The 17,805-nt window shown below is 35.6% G+C and overlaps 1 protein-coding gene across 6 annotated transcripts in view; it reads right to left on the bottom strand.

Moving 5' to 3' along the window:
- The window catches only part of LOC105837615 (ADP-ribosylation factor-binding protein GGA3), a 133,562-nt gene that overhangs the window by 52,067 nt on the left and 63,690 nt on the right, over window positions 1–17,805 (bottom strand). For 2 of the 6 annotated variants that reach the window (XM_036285671.1, XM_036285672.1), the window contains exon 2: window positions 14,772–17,141. The exons of the other annotated variants lie outside the window; for them this stretch is intronic. In XM_036285671.1, coding sequence (XP_036141564.1) covers window positions 15,053–15,781 — 729 coding nt within the window. In that variant the 5' untranslated portion in view covers window positions 15,782–17,141 and the 3' untranslated portion in view covers window positions 14,772–15,052. Of the gene's footprint in view, window positions 1–14,771; window positions 17,142–17,805 lie in introns of those variants that run through there. 6 annotated transcript variants of the gene reach the window in all.

The raw sequence follows: 17,805 nt of genomic DNA, 5'->3' as shown, positions 1-17,805 counted from the left end.
GCCCCGACACCCGGACGACTCAGGGCCGCGACCAGGGACGAGGCGAAGTCGTTCGCGAGCGCGGTTACAATATATAACACAGAAATGTTAGCCTATTCATTTCTATTTCCATCCATTTGCTTTTGATTTCCTTTTTTTCCTTTTTTTGTTCAAAAATACACTCCCGTGTTAGTAGTTCGCGGAAATACAAACTAACAAACATGCGTATTTATCGTTTAATACACTATCATTAGTTGTGCCGTTTACATCAGTATATCATGCCGTTCTCAAGCGTATTCTTGCCCTATACATCTTTTTACCAAACTTTTTATGATGAAGATTATGTTATGATACCCCCTCTATGATAAAAATCCAAATCAATGGTTCCATATACAGGTTGTTTCATTTCAAGATCTTTTCTTATAGTCACACCATTCATTTTTCAAACGTCCTGTTTATGGAATATCCAAACTCATGGCAACCATCCTCGAATAATTTTGAATTAAATGAGACCATTTGCTAGTGGTTCGTGCCACAAATGACGCTGTAGTTCACATTCATATAAACAAATGCTTTTCCGTTACTATTCAATATAAAGAAAATTTTAAAAAAACCTGTATATGTTAAAAACAAACCCCTTATTTTTTATCCGGAAGAATTTTGTAACATAATAAGACCATTTGCATGTGGTTTGGACATCTAATGACGAAAATTTTCGCGGACATACAAACCTAAAGACAACCAAACTTATATATTTAGTTTTTTGTAAATCCCTGTTAATGTTAATAACATCATTTTACATTGATTTATTCTTTTATTCATTTCCATATACAGGTTGTTTTATAAATGTGTATCTTTAAGAAATGTAAGTCCATAATTGAAACATCCTTTATATGAAAAATCCATACCCATGGCAGCCTTTTCTCGTTTAATTTAAAATAAAATAAGACCATTTGCAAGAGTTTCAAGCCACAAATAATGATGTAGTTCGCGGTTATACAGACAAACGCTTATCCGTTACTAATCAATATAAAAATAATTTTTCTAAAACCCTGTATATTGAAAAACCAAACCCATTGCAGCAATCCTCGTATAATTTAGAATAAAATAAGACCTTTTGCAGTAAAATTGGGCCTCAATTGACGAACGTGTTCGCGATCATACAGAAAATACGGACATACAGACTCCCTGGACTTACATTTATAGTTTTTTGAAAAACTCTGTATATGTTATAAATAAACTCCTAATTTTATTCCAGAAAAAATTTAAAACAAAATGAGTCCAATTGCATAAGGATCGGACCTCAAATGACTAAAATTATCGCGGACATACAGACCTACAGACAACCGAACTTATATATATAGATTTTTGAAAAATCCTGTATGTAAATAACCACATTTTACATTGATTTATTTATTTATTCATTTCCATATACAAGTTGTTCCATAAATGTTTGGCTTAACTTTAAGAAATGCTAGTCCATAAATGAAACACTTTGTATATTAAAAAATAAATCCCATTGCAGCCTTTACTCGCTTAATTTAGTTCTACAATTAAGTTCTAATATATCAGAATGGAATTCACTGAGACCATTTGCATGGTCATTGCATGAGCATCAATACTCAAATGATCAAAATTATCGCGAAAAATATTTTATATATTTAGATTTTTGAAAAACCCTGTATATGTAAATAAGCACAATTTACATTGATTTATACATTGATTCGTATCAAAAAAAATTTTGTTTCATAAATGTTTGGCGTAACTTATGAAATAAATGTATAAAAAATAAAACATCCTGTATATAAAAAAACAAAACCCATGGCAGCTTTACTCGGTTATTTTTAGAATAAAATAAAAAAATTTGCTTGAGTTACGGGCCAGAAATGATGTAGATCGCGATTAACAAAATATAAATAATTTATGAAAAACCAAATCCATAGCAGCAATCCTCGTAAAATTTGGAATAAAATAAGACCTTTTGCATAAGAATCGGGACATAAATGACGAAGGAGTTCGCAAAGAAACAGAAATTACTAAACAAAATGTAAATAATTTTTGAAAAACTCTGTATATCAAAAATCCAAACTAATAGTAACAATTCTCCTAAAAATTGGAACAAAATGAGACCATTTGCATTAGAATCGGGCAACAAATGACGAAGGAGTTCGGGAACAAAAAGAAAAAACGGACATGCAGACTCCCGGTACTTATATATATATATATATATATATATATATATATATATATATATATATAAAAATTACAATAATGTCAATATATATCACCCTTTATATTAATTAATATATAAATATAAATATACAGGGTGTCCAAAAATATGTAAGTCAATCCTTATAAAGAGGTAAAAGGAATTAAAATAAACAAAAATGTCCATTCCACGATATTTGCAACAATTATTGAGTTATTAAGGAGACTTATCGGTCTCAGAAAGGGAAATAAAAAAAAGATTCAACAGTTTTTTTCAAGTAAATAAAGAGAAATTTTTTCAAAATTATTTTAGCTATATTTTTATATTATTCAATCACAAAAAAAAATTTTAATTGATTTACGCAATTTATTACAAAAAGTAAAAAATTATATGAGACCGCATTTGCTTTCAGGCAGGGCGACAGATATCTTATATATAAAAGTGGCTATACAAGATGGCCGCTTACGCATACACACACACATCATACATACATACATGCACACGCATACAACACATAAAAGCACACTATAGAAAACATGCTGATGCACATGTCACAGAAATGGCTATTTAAAATAGCTGCTCGATTATTATGTAGTACATCCGTCTCCAGTAAATCGTATTTCCATTACCGATACGTTCTTTCCTGTGATTCTTTTCTCAATGATTTATTATATAAATATATTTTATCAAAAAAAAAGTGCTAAAAATCACTAGTGGACGTGATTCCGATCAAATGGATCGTCTAAACAAAAAAAAATAGATCATTAATCTGTAGGCAAATGGCTGTAGCACGAATCAAAACAGGAACTTTTAACCGAAAAATTACAAAATAGCGGAATTTTTTCAAAAAAGCTTTTTTTCATAAAAAAATGTTAAAAAGGCAAAAAATTATTAACCAATCGTTATGATTTTGGTTCATGCTACAGTCACAAATATGTACTACAATAGAGGGTAGTTCGGAACGATTTAGGTATCCTTGCAATGACATATTTCTAAGGTAATTCTGAGACGATTTTTCCTTTATAGCAACCCTGATGAAAATATTTTATTGAAAATCTCTTTCAATTGACCCATTTCATTGAAATTCATTAAATTTATTAAAATTCATTAAAATTTATTAAAATTAATTTAATTCAATAAAATTTTATAAAATTCATTAAAATTTATTAAATTCATTAAAATTCATTAAAACTCATTTATAAAATTCATTAAAATTCATTTAATTCATTAAAATTTTATAAAATTCATTAAATTTATGTTATTGTTATTTAACAAAAAAATAAATTATATGAATTTTAATGAATCTTAAAAAAACCTTAATAAATTTTAATTAATTTCAATTAAATGTAACAAATCTTACTAAATCTTAGTGAAAAGGGGTCAATTGACAGATTTTCAGTAAAAATTTCAGTAATATATTTCCATCAGTAAACAAACAGATAAATTGGTTCGTGTGTGAACGTGTGCAAATCTGCAAAAACATTGATACGTGATCAAGTGCGTGAATAAATTCGATGCGCATTGTGTAACCAAAAAGAAAAAAATAATGTCTTATCAATACTTATGGATTTGTTACATGTAAAAAGTATTCATTCCGGGTAAAATTATTTATCCATCAAGCAATATAGACATCAAATTTGTAATCACCCGTTTGGATTCTTTTGTATGCCTCCCATAATTCGATAACTATTTTATTTAATAATTTAAAAAGTAAGCTTTGGATATATTTTTCGTAAGAGAAAAATCGTCTCAGAATTAACTCACAAATATGACATTACAAGGACACCTGGGTCGTTTTAAATCACTCTGTATATTAAAAAATCCAGACGATCGGGCGAGTATTTTTTTTTTTTAATTCGTTTGCTGCACTTTTGTTATATAATAAATCAAAACAAAATTACCTTTATAAAAAAGGTAAAAAAAGGCGCCAAGTGTGTGTGTGTGTGTGTGTGTGTGTGTGTGTGTGTGTGTGTGTGTGTGTGTGTGTGTGTGTGTGTGTGTGCGCCTCTAAGAAAAAAAAACTATTATATTAGGTAAATTGTCTTATTATTTTATTGTTTTATTATCTTATTGTCTTCTCTATAAAAAGAATGATATGAAGTAAATGCGCCAACTATGCGTCAACTTTGAAACGGAAAAAAGATAGACCAAGTACATAAACGCGTGCTTTCCAAAAATAAATTTAAGATCAATATAATTAGCCAAATATATTACAAAAAAATCATTAAATAATTAAATGATTAAAATCAACCAACGTGAAGCAAAAACTTGCCCGGTTCGCATTTTTTCTATATTTCCAAGACTCTGTTATTGATATCAATAAATATGTACACAAGAATGCGATTAATGTGGCTTGAGTATTGTTTTATTATCTATCAGTTTTTGCTTGCGCTCGTTACAAAGTTATAAACAAAAAAAATTTCCTAACTTGCTATAATTTTCTGATACCATGTACAAATAAAAAGAAATATAGGTGAACCTTAACAAAAGAAGACCCAGCCCCAGTAACTTAATCTTGACATATGTTGACATACGTTGTCCTCCTGAGTTATTAACGTTATTAAAGTTATTAACAAAAAAATTTTGTAAATACGATACATAATATCTCTGTTTAAAGTTGCAAACCCATGTGGTGCAAGGAATGCGTGGGCGGATGTAAGGAGAAGACTTTGTCTTCTTCCTATATCCCCGCATTTATTTTTATAAAGCACGCATTTTTGCTCTAAAATAAAAAATCTATTAACTTATGGATTTAGAATTGCTAAATTGACTCATTTCTTCCTAACCTCAAAAAAAATATATTTTTTAATGTTGCGGACCAGACTAGTCTATTTTTATGTATTTTGACCCGTTGAATCAAAATTCAAGGTCAGAATTGGCGCATTTTTTCATAACCCCCCCCCCCAAAAAAAAAAAACCTTGTAAAAGCAATTTGGGTCACAAATGTATAATCCAGAGCGTGTAGGCTTGCATAACCACATTACCCGGGGAAAAAATACGTTTGACAAGTCTGAGCCTCTGTGAATAGCATAGAAAATTTACTCCCTTTTCTATTATATCTAACTCTTTTATTCTCAAAGGTTCTGTGCAACGACTTTCTCTTACGTTTCTTCCCTTTCACGGAAACATTTAAGCGTCCAGCAGAAATCAGCCATGATGTTCACATCCCACTTGCCTTGATATCGATTTTATATCTCCTTGATGTCCTGATAAAATCTTTTTCCCTGTTCTTCACTACAATCACCTAAATTTTATGGAAAGTAGTCAATATGAGAATTCAAAAAGTGCAACTTAAGATACATTAAGCAACCTAGTTTTCTATAGTTCTCCATCATTTCCGCCATCCTTTTTCTGTAATCTTGACCTTTGTGGCTTCCTAGAAAATTTTCTAACACCTTTGAAACTCAGCCATACAGCTCTTTCGTTTTCATTCATTTTGATGACAAAATTGTCGTCTCTCAACATTTTACGTATTTGAGGTCCATCAAAAATTTCTTCCCACAATTTTGTATCAAAAATGTTGGAAAATTTTTCTTGTAAATACTGGTAGCATTCACCTTTTTTATTCAGAGCTTTCACCCGTTTCATGAGCCCTAATTTAATATAAAGAGGTGGAAGAACTTTTAAAGGCTCAACTAACGGTTCATTTATGACGTTTTTAGACTCAGGTCATTTGCAAAGTAAAAATTTTAAGATTCCCACAAATTTGCCATCTATGTTCTGTGTATTTAATTTTTTCAAGAACTGTTTTCAGGTTCGTGACTCTTCTTTTATCACTACCAAGTGCACTACAAGAATGGAAGCATATACATTAGTATGGTGCAGCAACACTGCTTTCAAGCTTCTCTTAGAAGAATCAATGAATAGTCTTCACTCATCAGACTTGTAACATCCAGGTTTCAGTTTGTTCATTAATCCAAACTTCCGAGAATAAAAGAGTTATATATAATAAAAAAAGGGAGTAAATTTTCTATGCTATTTACTCACAGAAACTCAGACTTATCATACCTATTGAATTTTCCCCTAAATATGGGTACGCAAGATAATGTACGCAAACTTGCACGCTCTGGATTATACATTTGTAACCTAAACTGCTTTTACAAGGTGTTTTTTTTAGGTTAAAAAAAATAAGCCAATTCAACAATTCTGACTTTGAATTTGGATTCAGCGGGTCAAAATACATAGAGATATACTAGTCTAATCCGGACCAACATAAAAAAATTTTTTTTGAGGTTAGAAAATATGAGCTAACTTTGCAATTCTGACCTTGGAATCGGATTTAGCGAGTCAAAATACATAAGGATTGACTTGTCTGGTCCGCCGGACCAACCACTTTTTTTGTGTGTGCCTATGTAATTAGGTTTAGAGTACGATAATAATAAATTAAGAGATTTTCTTATTTTAAAGCACGCAAAAATGCGTGCTTTATAAAAATTAATGTAGGTATGTAGAGCAGAAGAATATTTTAGGGGCCTATTGGAGGGAATAGAAAAAAAGAGTGAGGTGGGGAGAGAAAAAAGAGAGGTTAGGAGAAGAAACGGAAATAGATAGGATAGAAATAGAGTAGTTGGAAAATTGAAGGAGGATAAAGCAATGGGGATAAACGAGATTCCAAATAAAGTGTGGAAATATGGAGAAGAAATTAAAAAATAGGTATCGACAATATGTAACAAGGTCTGGGGAGAGGAAGGATGGCCGGAGAAATGGAAGGAGGAAGATAGTACGGTACTAAAAAAGGGGCAAGAAGATAGAGTGGGGGATTATAGGTGTATAACGATAATGCCTTCTTTGTACAAAATATACGCGACGATATTAGCAAATAGGATGAGAGAGGAAATTGAAAAAAGAGGGATGATACCGCCAAATCAGACAGGTTTTAGGAAGGGAATGGGTACAATACACAACATTTACGTGCTAAATTATTTAGTAAACAGGGAAATTAGTAGAAAAGAAGAAAAGCTAATAGCACTTTTTGTAGATTTGAGAACAGCATTCGATTCGGTAGATAGGGGGGAAGTGATAAAGGCAATGAAGAAAAGAGGGATAAGAGAGAGACTAGTGGAAAGGACAGAGGAGGTACTAAGGGTGCGTTCGGGGAGACACTATTAACGCTACAAACGCTAACGCTATCTGAACTGTTCGTGGAGCCAATAGCGCGGTAGTGATAGCGAGTTCCGTGAACAGCTATAGCGTAGTAAACACTGTTGGGCAGTTGATTAGCCACTGCCAGCAATATTAACAAAATGTTTATATATATATTAATAATTATTTATGTTAACTATGTTACTTAGTATATTTATTATTATTTTTCTTTAATATATATGATACTTATTTGTTTATATTTATTTTATATTCAATATTTTGAGAATTATAAAATGATTATTAAACAATTAAATTTTTCAATGGAAATTGAAATTATTGAAGTTCACAAAATAAAAATTATTAAAGTTATTTACGATCTTATTAAATTAATTTTTTAATTTTTAAATAAATTAAATAATAATTAATAAGTCCTATATATTACTCTTTAATTAAAATTATTTTATATGTAATAAAATAAAATAATTTAAACAATTTCTTATAAATTTTTATTTTATTCTATTTTTCTATCTCAATTCAAAATCAAATTAATTAATTATTAATTTATATTTATTTTACATAATATTATATGTTTGAAGCTTATGCCTAATATAATTTTTTTATGTAAATTTATGTTCTTTTGCACTATGTCGTATACTGTCGCTCTTGAATTGCATTAATTATTTAAACTAAAATTTTAAAATAATATATGATTACGTTATCAATTTAATTGATAATAATGATACTTAAGTCGTTTACATATTTGCAATTGGTACAGAAAAGGATTGCATTTTAAGACAAACAGTACATGCAGTCTAATGAATCAAAATAGTATATATTATTATATACATATTTTGATGAAAAATAATATTAAACTCAAAGATCCAGTCTTGATCACCTTGATAGAAATATATTAATGAAATATTTCACAGAAACTTTTTTATTTGATCCCTTTTTATTATTTATTAAGATTTATTAAAATGCATAAAAATTTATTAAAATTTATTAAAATTTATTAAAAATTAATATTTAACATTTATTAAAATTTATTTATGTAATAAATAACAATGAAATAAATTTTATGAATTTTAAGAAATTTTAACAAATTTAAATGAGTATATATTAAGGAATTTTAATATATTTTAATAAATTTAATAAATTTCAATAAAACAGATCTCTCTCTCTCTCTCTCTCTCTTTCTCTCTCTCTCTCTCTCTCTCTCTCTCTCTCTCTCTCTCTCTCTCTCTCTCTCTCTCTCTCTCTCTCTCTCTCTCTCTCTCTCTCTCTCAATGAAGAGAGATTTTTATGTTAATTAAATATTTTCATTAGGACATATAAACAATTTCTTATTTTCTACTTTCAAGATCACGCATAAATTTTCTCTAACCTTAAAAGAGAGATAGCACGTGATGTTTAAACAGACAATGGTGGGGATTGAGCTAAACGCTATCCACGCACTACCTCGGAAGCAGTAGCATGGATAGCGCGCGTTTATGACGTCAAACGCTACGGACAGTGACGTCATCATAATTTTGATAGCGCTATCCAGCGTCTCCGCGAACAGAGGTAGTGCTACGTAGCGCTAATAGTGAGCTCCCTGAACGCACCCTAAGAAAGACAAAAAGTAGGGTGAGAATAGAAAGTAAACTTAGTGATAGTTTCTGGACGGCGAGAGGATTGAGACAAGGGTGCCCACTAAGCCCCACGTTGTTTAACATGTTAATAGCAGATTTAGAGAAGGAACTAGAAAAAATCAGGTGGGGAGAAATAAGACTGGGGGAAGAGAAAATTGCAGACGCACTTAATGTACGCAGATGACATAGTAATGTTAGCAGAGAATAAAGGGAGCATGAGAAATATGATAGATAGATTAAAGGGATACTTAGAGAAAAAAGGATTAGAGTTAAATGCAGAGAAATCGAAGATAATGAGATTCAGAAAAAGAGGGGGTAGAGATTGCAAAGCGAACTGGTACTGGAAAGGTAGAAAAATGGAGGAGGTAAAAGAATGCATTTATCTAGGATACAAATTTAAAAGAAACGGAGAGCAAAAAAGCGGCAAAGGTAATAGGACAGATATGGGAGATAGGAAAAAGGAGGTTTGGTAAGGATTAGAAAAAGAGAATTTGGATGTTCGACAAGTTGGTAAGAACGATAGCAAGCTATGGGGTAGAGATTTGGAGATGGAAGGAGAGGGAGAATCTAGAAAGGCTACAGAAAAGGTATTGGAGGTGGGTGTTAAGAGTAGAGGAAAGAACCGGGATATTTGGTTAAAGAGGAGCTTCAGAGGGAAAAAATGAGGAGAGAAACAGGAAAGAGAACATGTAGGTATGAAGAGAGATTATTAGAGGGAGCAGGAGATTATTAGAGGTAGCATTCTGGCTAGAAGCTGCTTAGAAAAAATAAAGAAAAGAGAAATAAAGGGGAGAGGACTATCAGAGTGGGAGATGAAGAGAAAGTTTCTTTAAAGATAGAGGAATAGCGCTAAGAGAATGGGAGAAGACAAGGGAGGAGGGAGGGAAAAGGACAATGAATTGGGAAGAGAAAAAAACAGTAGGTGCAAAAGGAAGAAAGGTGGGAAAAAATACGGAACGGGAATTTTAGCAGGTATTATAAATGAGTAAAAGGAGAGGGAATCCCGAAATATTTAAAAAAAGGATGGAGAGAAAATAGATGAAAAAGAGTAGCTAGATTTAGATTGAGAAATGAAATGAGAGAAGGTAGACATTGGGAAAAGGAGAAAAAGAAATTATGTAGATTATGCGAAGGGGAAGAGGAGACATGGGAGCATATTTGGAAGAGGTGCAGATCTTGGAAGGAAAGGGGAGAGGGAAGTTGGCAATATGAGGTGGAAAGAATATTAGCTAATGATAGAGGAAAAGAGGGATAAATGAGAGAGGTAGAGAAGGAGAGAAGGAAAAAGATGGAGGAGGGAAGGGAGAGTGAATGCGAGTATGAAAAGTGAGTGAAAAGTAGATAAAAAATGTAAACGGAAGCGGAAGTCCCGGAGAGGTAGGAGGCAGGATAGGGAATGATAGGGTAGAGAGAGGCATGGCGATGGCGACATAATTGTAAGAAATGAGATGGCAATAGACAAGCGAATAGGAAATAGGTAAAAAAAAAGACGAGCGATCTGAGCGATAAAGAGGAGATAGAGACATGAGAGAAAAGAAGAGGTATTGTGTAGCAGGGCGCGGAGAATGTATGGCGTAGATGTAATAGTATATATACAGTACAAATGTAATGGTAAAGAACAAATGTATATAATGTATATATAGCGTAATTGTTTGTAGAATTGTATATAAAACCCTAAAAGAAACAATAAATATATAATATAGAATAATGAAAATGTACGTACGCACATACGTATATACAGTGACTGACATAATAAAGTGACCATCCTATATTGTATACAGAATATCTTAAAACTAATGTTTTTAATAAAAAAAAGATCCTATTATAAGGCTTTTTTGAAAGGTTTACTGTCACACCAAAGATTTGTTACAAAAATTAAAAAAGTAACTAAAAATTGCAATAACAAGAACTTATAACATTATTTTAACAAAACAAGCATTTTCATATAACTAAAAAAAGTGGCCGCCTTGGAATTTGTAGCGTCTTCATTTAATCGCGATGTGTAAACGCGATGTAACGCGCGTAAAATGTAAACAACACGGCAACCTGTGCCTAACAGTTCCTTGTATACATGTCAAACAAAGCGCAGCAGTACATAGAAAGATAGTGGATATGACTATTAGTGGTCGACAAATTTCTTATTAGGTTCGAAACCTGATTGTCAAAGATTGTAAACGCGGTGTTTCACAGCGGAAAATCGCTCAGAAATATGAAATCAGCAAAAGCGCTGTCCAGAAACTTTATAAGAAATTTTTGAACACCGGAACAGTAGCTGATCGGTCTGGAAGAAGTAGAACGCAAAGCACAAATTGACGTGATGATGCAAACATCATACGAATGGTGAAGAAAGATCCGAGGATAATCGTCAAAAATCTTCGTGAATCACTCAATCTGTCCATTTCCGACCGGACAGTGCGCAGGAGACTACGGGAAGCAGATTTACAGAGCCGTTTCGCACGTAAGCGCCCCTTAATTAATAAGAGAAATAAGCAAAAGCGACTCGAGTTTGCAAAAAAGTATGCAAATCAACCCGTGGAGTTCTGGAAACAAGTTCTGTGGACGGACGAGAGTAAGTTCGAGCTTCTTTGACGCAAACAATGACTTCGTGTGTGGCGGAAAACTGGCGAAGAACTTGAAGATCGTCACCTCCAGAAAACGGTAAAACACGGTGGAGGTAATATCATGGTCTGGGGCTGTTTTTCTTGGGAAAGTGCGGGTCAATTAATAAAAATCGATTCATGACTGCTGACACTTATATCAATATTTTACGTGAGAATTTGGAAGTTTCGTTGATCCAATTAGGTTTGGAGAATAATTTTATTTTACAACAAGATAACGATCCCAAGCATACCGCCAAAAAAACAAAGAAATTTTTTACTTCCCAACACATAAAACTGCTTGATTGGCCTACGCAGTCCCCAGACTTGAATCCTATCAAAAATTTATGTTTGATTTTGGACGGAAATGTGAACAAAACTGGAGTCACAAACAAAAATAATTACTTCTATGCGCTACAGCGAGCTTGGGAAAGTCTCGATCCTAATCATCTACATAGTCTGGTCGAAAGCATGCCCAGACGGTTGGTGGCAGTTATTAAGGCCAAAGGAGGCCATACTAAATATTAAATCTAATTTTCTTTCAAGTATAAATTAAGATTTATAAAGTGGTCACTTTTTTTATCATATATGAAAATGTTTATTTCGTTAAAATAAAGTTATAAGTTCTTGTTATTGCAAATACTCTTTCAATTTTTGTAACAAACCTTTGGTGTGACAGTAAACCTTTCAAAAAAGCCCTATAATAGAATCATTTTTCATTAAAAACATTAATTTAAAAAAATTCTGTATACAATATAGGATGGTCACTTTATTATGCCGGTCATTGTATGTTACTTTTGTTATATACATACATTTATGCTTTATATCGTGTAATACGTTGGATATTATGCAATTAAGATTAATCCGTTTTTATGTTTTAATATAAAAATATACGTAGAAGAGGCAGTTATTGAATGTAACGCGACTAAAGAAATAACGCAACACTACTTCTAGCGCGGCGATAGCACCTATAGCACAAGATGATCTCGTTTTGCCATTAATTGGAAATGATAGAACCCATATATTATTATATATGAACAGATTCGGCTTTTAATGCTCTTTAATTTTTGTCCTTACAAAATTTTCAAAATTTTGCAAAAAAAAGATGGAGATAAGGGTAAATTAAAAAATTTAAATTTTTTAAAAAATATAAATATACCATATAAAAAGTATAAAATGCCACAAAACATTTAGTATAGAACATTTTTTCATAAACCTTATATTTTTAAACATATTCGCCAAAAACAAAAAAATGCGTTATTTCCGAGGAGTGGTTTCTCAACCCTTAAACGTTGAGATACGCAGCTAAAAAATGTTGGTCTAATATGTTTTTATGTTCTACAAAATATCCAAAGCTCATTAAAACCAGTGAGGAACACTTCTGTTCGTTCCCTGTCAGACATAAACGCAATCCTTCCAAGGTCTCTACCTTATGGTTAACAAAAAGGCACGCCGATCCAATCGGCAATCGCTTCACATATTTTGCTTAAACCACAGACCATTCACACAACCTAGCCAAATCATCAAATTTTCTCATTTATTAAATAACGTTCTTGCCATTGTCGCCACTAAAAAGTGACCCAAAAAATCGCCTGTTTCATTACCCTTGAATTTGAGTTTAAATTTGGTAAATTAAGCCCATTTTTTTACTGCTAAAATATGAGTTAGATAGCCTTCTATCAGACCTAAAACTTTTCCTAAAACATTTTTCGACATTAGCCACAATCAATCACGAGTAATTTGCGTGGGAAAATTAAAACAAACTACACGTTGGTGCGTAATCACAACTTTAACCACTCATATTTCAGCAATAAAAAGTGAACTCAATTCGAAAATCTCACAGAATTAAGGGAGTCATTCCCTGTAATTGATGCAAATGCAGCAAAACGAGTGCCATAAAAAAACAAAAGGCTTGTAACAACCTTGTTTCCTAGACGGACTACCTCGTCGTTTTCTTTTCGGCGCCAGGGCAAAAAGAAATTTTTGAGACAACAGAAATCGAGTTTTGATTTTAATACTATATATTTTAATAGTAAAGCTATTTTACATTATGTACATATTATATACATGTTTCCACGCGTTCTTTTGGCTGGTTGATCAGCTGTTTGTATCGCATGACGCGTTCCGTGGTGTTCGAGAGACGCGAGACGCTACGGCGGTAGGCCGCACGACGGGGCGCTCGAGCTCGGGACTGGCGCGGTGCGCGGCGCGGTGGGACGGTGGTAGCCCGTGTTTAGGTAGACGGTGCGCGGGGCGTGCGGTGCGCAACGGGTGTTTCCGTGAATTTTATCTGCTGGTTATGACAGGAGTTTGGGAACAGTATGCAGACTCCCGAAAATCTTCGAGATAGACGGAGAACTCTCAACCTCAATAGTCCGTCCATTTTTAAGAAGTAGAGTGAGCAGCAGCCGAGAACCCTCGGCGAAGACGAAGAACTCTTTACCCTCTGCTTGTTAGCTCGGGATGGGAATGTAGGTTAACGGGGCGGCGAAGTTCTTAATGAAGCTACTGTACCACGAGGCAACCCCGAGGAATTGTCGGACGGTCCTCGGCGGTTCTCAGCGGGCCATCGCGTCGATTTTTTCGGGGTCGGTTCGGACGCCGTCGCGGTCGACTACATGCCCCAGATATGTTAGCTGGTCCACGCCAAACTTGCATTTCACGGGGTTGAGGCGAAGATGAGCCTCGCGTAGCCGTCGGAACGTTTCCAAATGTTCAGTGAATGAGCCGTTTACTATGATAATATCGTCAAGGTATACGAAAACGTGCCGCTCGAGTTCGGGTCCCAAGACCGCGTCCAGCAGTCGTTGGAAGGTCGCGGGCGCGGAGTGTAATCCAAATGGCATGACTCGAAATTGTAAGAGTCCCTTCCCCGGCACGGTAAACGCGGTAATCAGTCGGCTCGCGGGGTCAAGTAGTACTTGCCAGTAACCGCTTTTGAGATCTAATGTGGTAAGATAGCATGCTCCGCGCCCGCCTAAGACTCCCCACTATCGCGAACGTTCGCCCCGATAAACGACAGCACTCCGATAAAAAGTATCTCTGGACTTGTCTCCTCTGACCTCGACCGCGAAGCACGACCGCAGGGAAAAGACGGGTCGTTACAATGGCCAAAAGTGGGCGCCATATTTTTAAAATACATACTTAAAAGAATTCAATACTACTCGATTAATGTCAATAACTGGCGGAGTTTAAGGAAGCCATAATTTGAAAATATGCGCAAACCTATCAAATTTCAATAATAAGTATAAAAATATATAATTTTTTAAATTCTTTTCTCTAAAATCTCGCTTCTAAAGTAAAGCACTATTTACTTTGAACTCCATTATAATGATTTGTCTACATATAATAATGAATGAGAAGCAATAAAAGATTTTTTGTTTACTGAAATACAACAATGTTAATAAAATATTTGAAAAGTAAAATTTTCGATTGCATCCATGATTTTAAAAGTTTATATTGTTGTCAAATATAAAGCAACCGATCAAATCGAATGAAATTTTCAAAATAACTACTTTCGACTATGAAGATTAAGACAGGACATTTGTGTGACCTTATTTCTGGAATCGACTTTTGGCCACTTTTTCTGGTCTCCTAGCCCACTGTGCAGCGGTATGGGAACTTATAAGCGCCTCGGACCCGATGTCCAAGAGCGCGAGGAACGGCAGGCCGCGTATTCTAATTGGCAGGTGCGGTCGCGGGTTATAAATTATTTGGAAGGGCAGGGTGCGACCGCGCTTCCCTCGACCCCGATGGCATTTCTCGGCGGGGGGTGACAATCGCGTATATAAACGCCGTCCCGGCCACACTGCGAGCAGAACTTCTTCGGAATTCTTCGACAGTCGAGGGTGCCCCCGCTGCTTACAACGCCAGCAACATTCGGTTTTATCGTACGCGGCAGCGGCAACGGTACTCTTGGATGTGGCCTGTCGCGCTCGGTATTGTTCGTCAAACGCCTCGTAATCCTCCGCGTGCCGTAGCAGGTCGTTTACGCGGGTTGTATCGTCGCGACGCACGTATAGCTTGTAACGTGGTTCCATGTTTTCGTAGAGGGTATCGAGCTGGTCGGCGACCGTGTACCCCCCCCCGCCCCGCGACCGTGGCATCATTGTCAAGACCCCTGTGGCGTACTTCCGATATCTCTCTCCGGATTTTTGCAATCGAGATTGAATTTCGTGTCGTAGCTGGGTCAAGTATCGGCGCAGTAGATAATATTCACGAAATTCGCTCACGAAATTCTTTTTTCCAATTCTGTCGGTTATTCCGAAACCATAATAATGCATCTCTCTTTAATAGTTCGAGGAGCCCTCGCAGTAGCTGACGGTCGTTGTAACCGTACTCCGTTTTTAATTCGTCGATTCTCTCAAGAAAAAACATCGGATCCTTGCCGTCAAAATGGCATCCCCACTTCCAAATCTGATTCATGATTTTCGCCGGCGATTCTACGGAGAATTCCTCCTCGGGGGGTGTTATTGCGACTTAGGGTATGTCCGTCAGTTCCCGACGGTGTGGACATATTGGTGAATTTCTCCGGGTGTTGTGTCACGAAAACGTTTAGGCGGTGTCGTAATTCATCCAGAGTACCGTGCGTCTCTAGTCCGAGTTTCGCAAGCGTATCTTTTAATTTGTCTTTTAACGCTAAATATATCCACTGTTTAGGCATTGGATTGTGGTATCGCGGCGCGGCGGTTCTGCTGTCTCACGGCACGATTTTTCCCGGTCCCTGTTCGGGCGCCAATGTAACAACCTTGTTTTCCGCACAGACTCGTCGGTTTTCTTTTCGGCGCCAGGGCAGAAAGAGGTTTTTGAGACAACAAAAATCGAGTTTTGAATTTAATACTATATATTTTAATACTAAAGCTGTTTTACATTATGTACATACTATATACACGTTTTGTGTTTCCACGCGTTCTTTTGGCTGGTTGATCAGCTGTTTGTATCGCACGATGCGTTCCGTAGTGTTCGAAGAACGCGAGACGCTACGGTGGTAGGCTGCACGACGGGGCGCTCGAGCTCGAGGCTGGCGCGATTGGACGGTGGTAGCCCGTGTTTAGGTAGACGGTGCGCGGAGAATGAATTTCGTCTGCTGGCTATGACAGGCGTTTGGAAACGTTATGCGGACTCCCAAAAATCGAGAGAGACGGAGAACTCTCCACCTCGATAGTCCGTCCGTTTTTAAGGAGTGGAGCAGCGACCGAGAACTCTCGGTGAAGGCAAAGAACTCTTTATCCTTTGCTTGCTAGCTCGGGATAAGAATGTAGTCGAACGATGCCGAGAACCGTCGGCAAAGGCGGAGAACTCTCTATCCTACTAGTCGTTCAAAAGGTCTTCTCTTGGTATCGGGGGATCGGTGTGCCGGATGCTAGTGGATTGAGAAATGCTCGGTGCCTCCACCGGAGCGGCCTTTTATACCCGCTCGGGTGGAGGCTCGGGGATCCCCGTAAGTCTTCGGGTTCCTTCGATCTCCGTATCTTAGCGGTCGGGATGCTGGCAAGTCGTCAAAACCGTCGTTGTCTCGCCGATTTTATAGGGGTTCTATCACAGGCCGATGCCCGTATTGCGGTCCGGCGGCTGGTCGACCGGGCCAATCGCGGTCGTTGGTCGCCCGACGAGTGTGGTTCGTTACAGGTTTGTTATATGGCACTGGAACAACAGATTAGCCTTTGTCAATGGTAAGTAAAAAAACTATTACTTTTAACTTTAAATGCGTTTTTCTCAAAACAGCATTTTTATAACTGGTGTGCCGGATTGCTCAAAAACTAATTGATCAATCAGCCTGATCTTTTGCATAAATTTACTTTATAAAATTCTCTTCTAAATAAATGTAAAAATTTTACAAAAAAAAATTAATTTTACATCTTTTAAACAAAGCAAAAACTTTTAGCAAAAATTGAAAAAAATTCTTTTAGTGCCGCGACTTTGTTAATATTCTTTTTTTTTAGATTCATTTAGAAACTATGGTCATGTAGATTAAAAAAAATGTTGGTTTATTTGTTTCAGACCACTTTAAGGAACGCTAAGCTTGACATCGTTTTGAACCAATAAAAAAAGGATTCTATAATATGTATTAGTATATATGTATATATATGTATTGTGACGTGACAACTGCGGGCTGTTGTCTGTTACAAGGGCTTTGGTAGCCCATACGCGTTTACATCAGGCGGGTCCTGCGTCCTCCCGCTTGGGAGCGGGCGCGAAAGCGTGACGCGTCGCATTTTCTGTGTGTGTCGTCCCGTGTGCTGTCCTTTATTAAATTGTTGGAATTTTTGCAAGCGTTGTATCGTGAGTGCGGCGGAAATCGGCGACC

This window comes from Monomorium pharaonis, chromosome 4, assembly GCF_013373865.1.
Source record: "Monomorium pharaonis isolate MP-MQ-018 chromosome 4, ASM1337386v2, whole genome shotgun sequence".
Lineage (NCBI taxonomy): Eukaryota > Metazoa > Arthropoda > Insecta > Hymenoptera > Formicidae > Monomorium > Monomorium pharaonis.
This window is presented reverse-complemented; position numbering and strand designations above follow the sequence as displayed.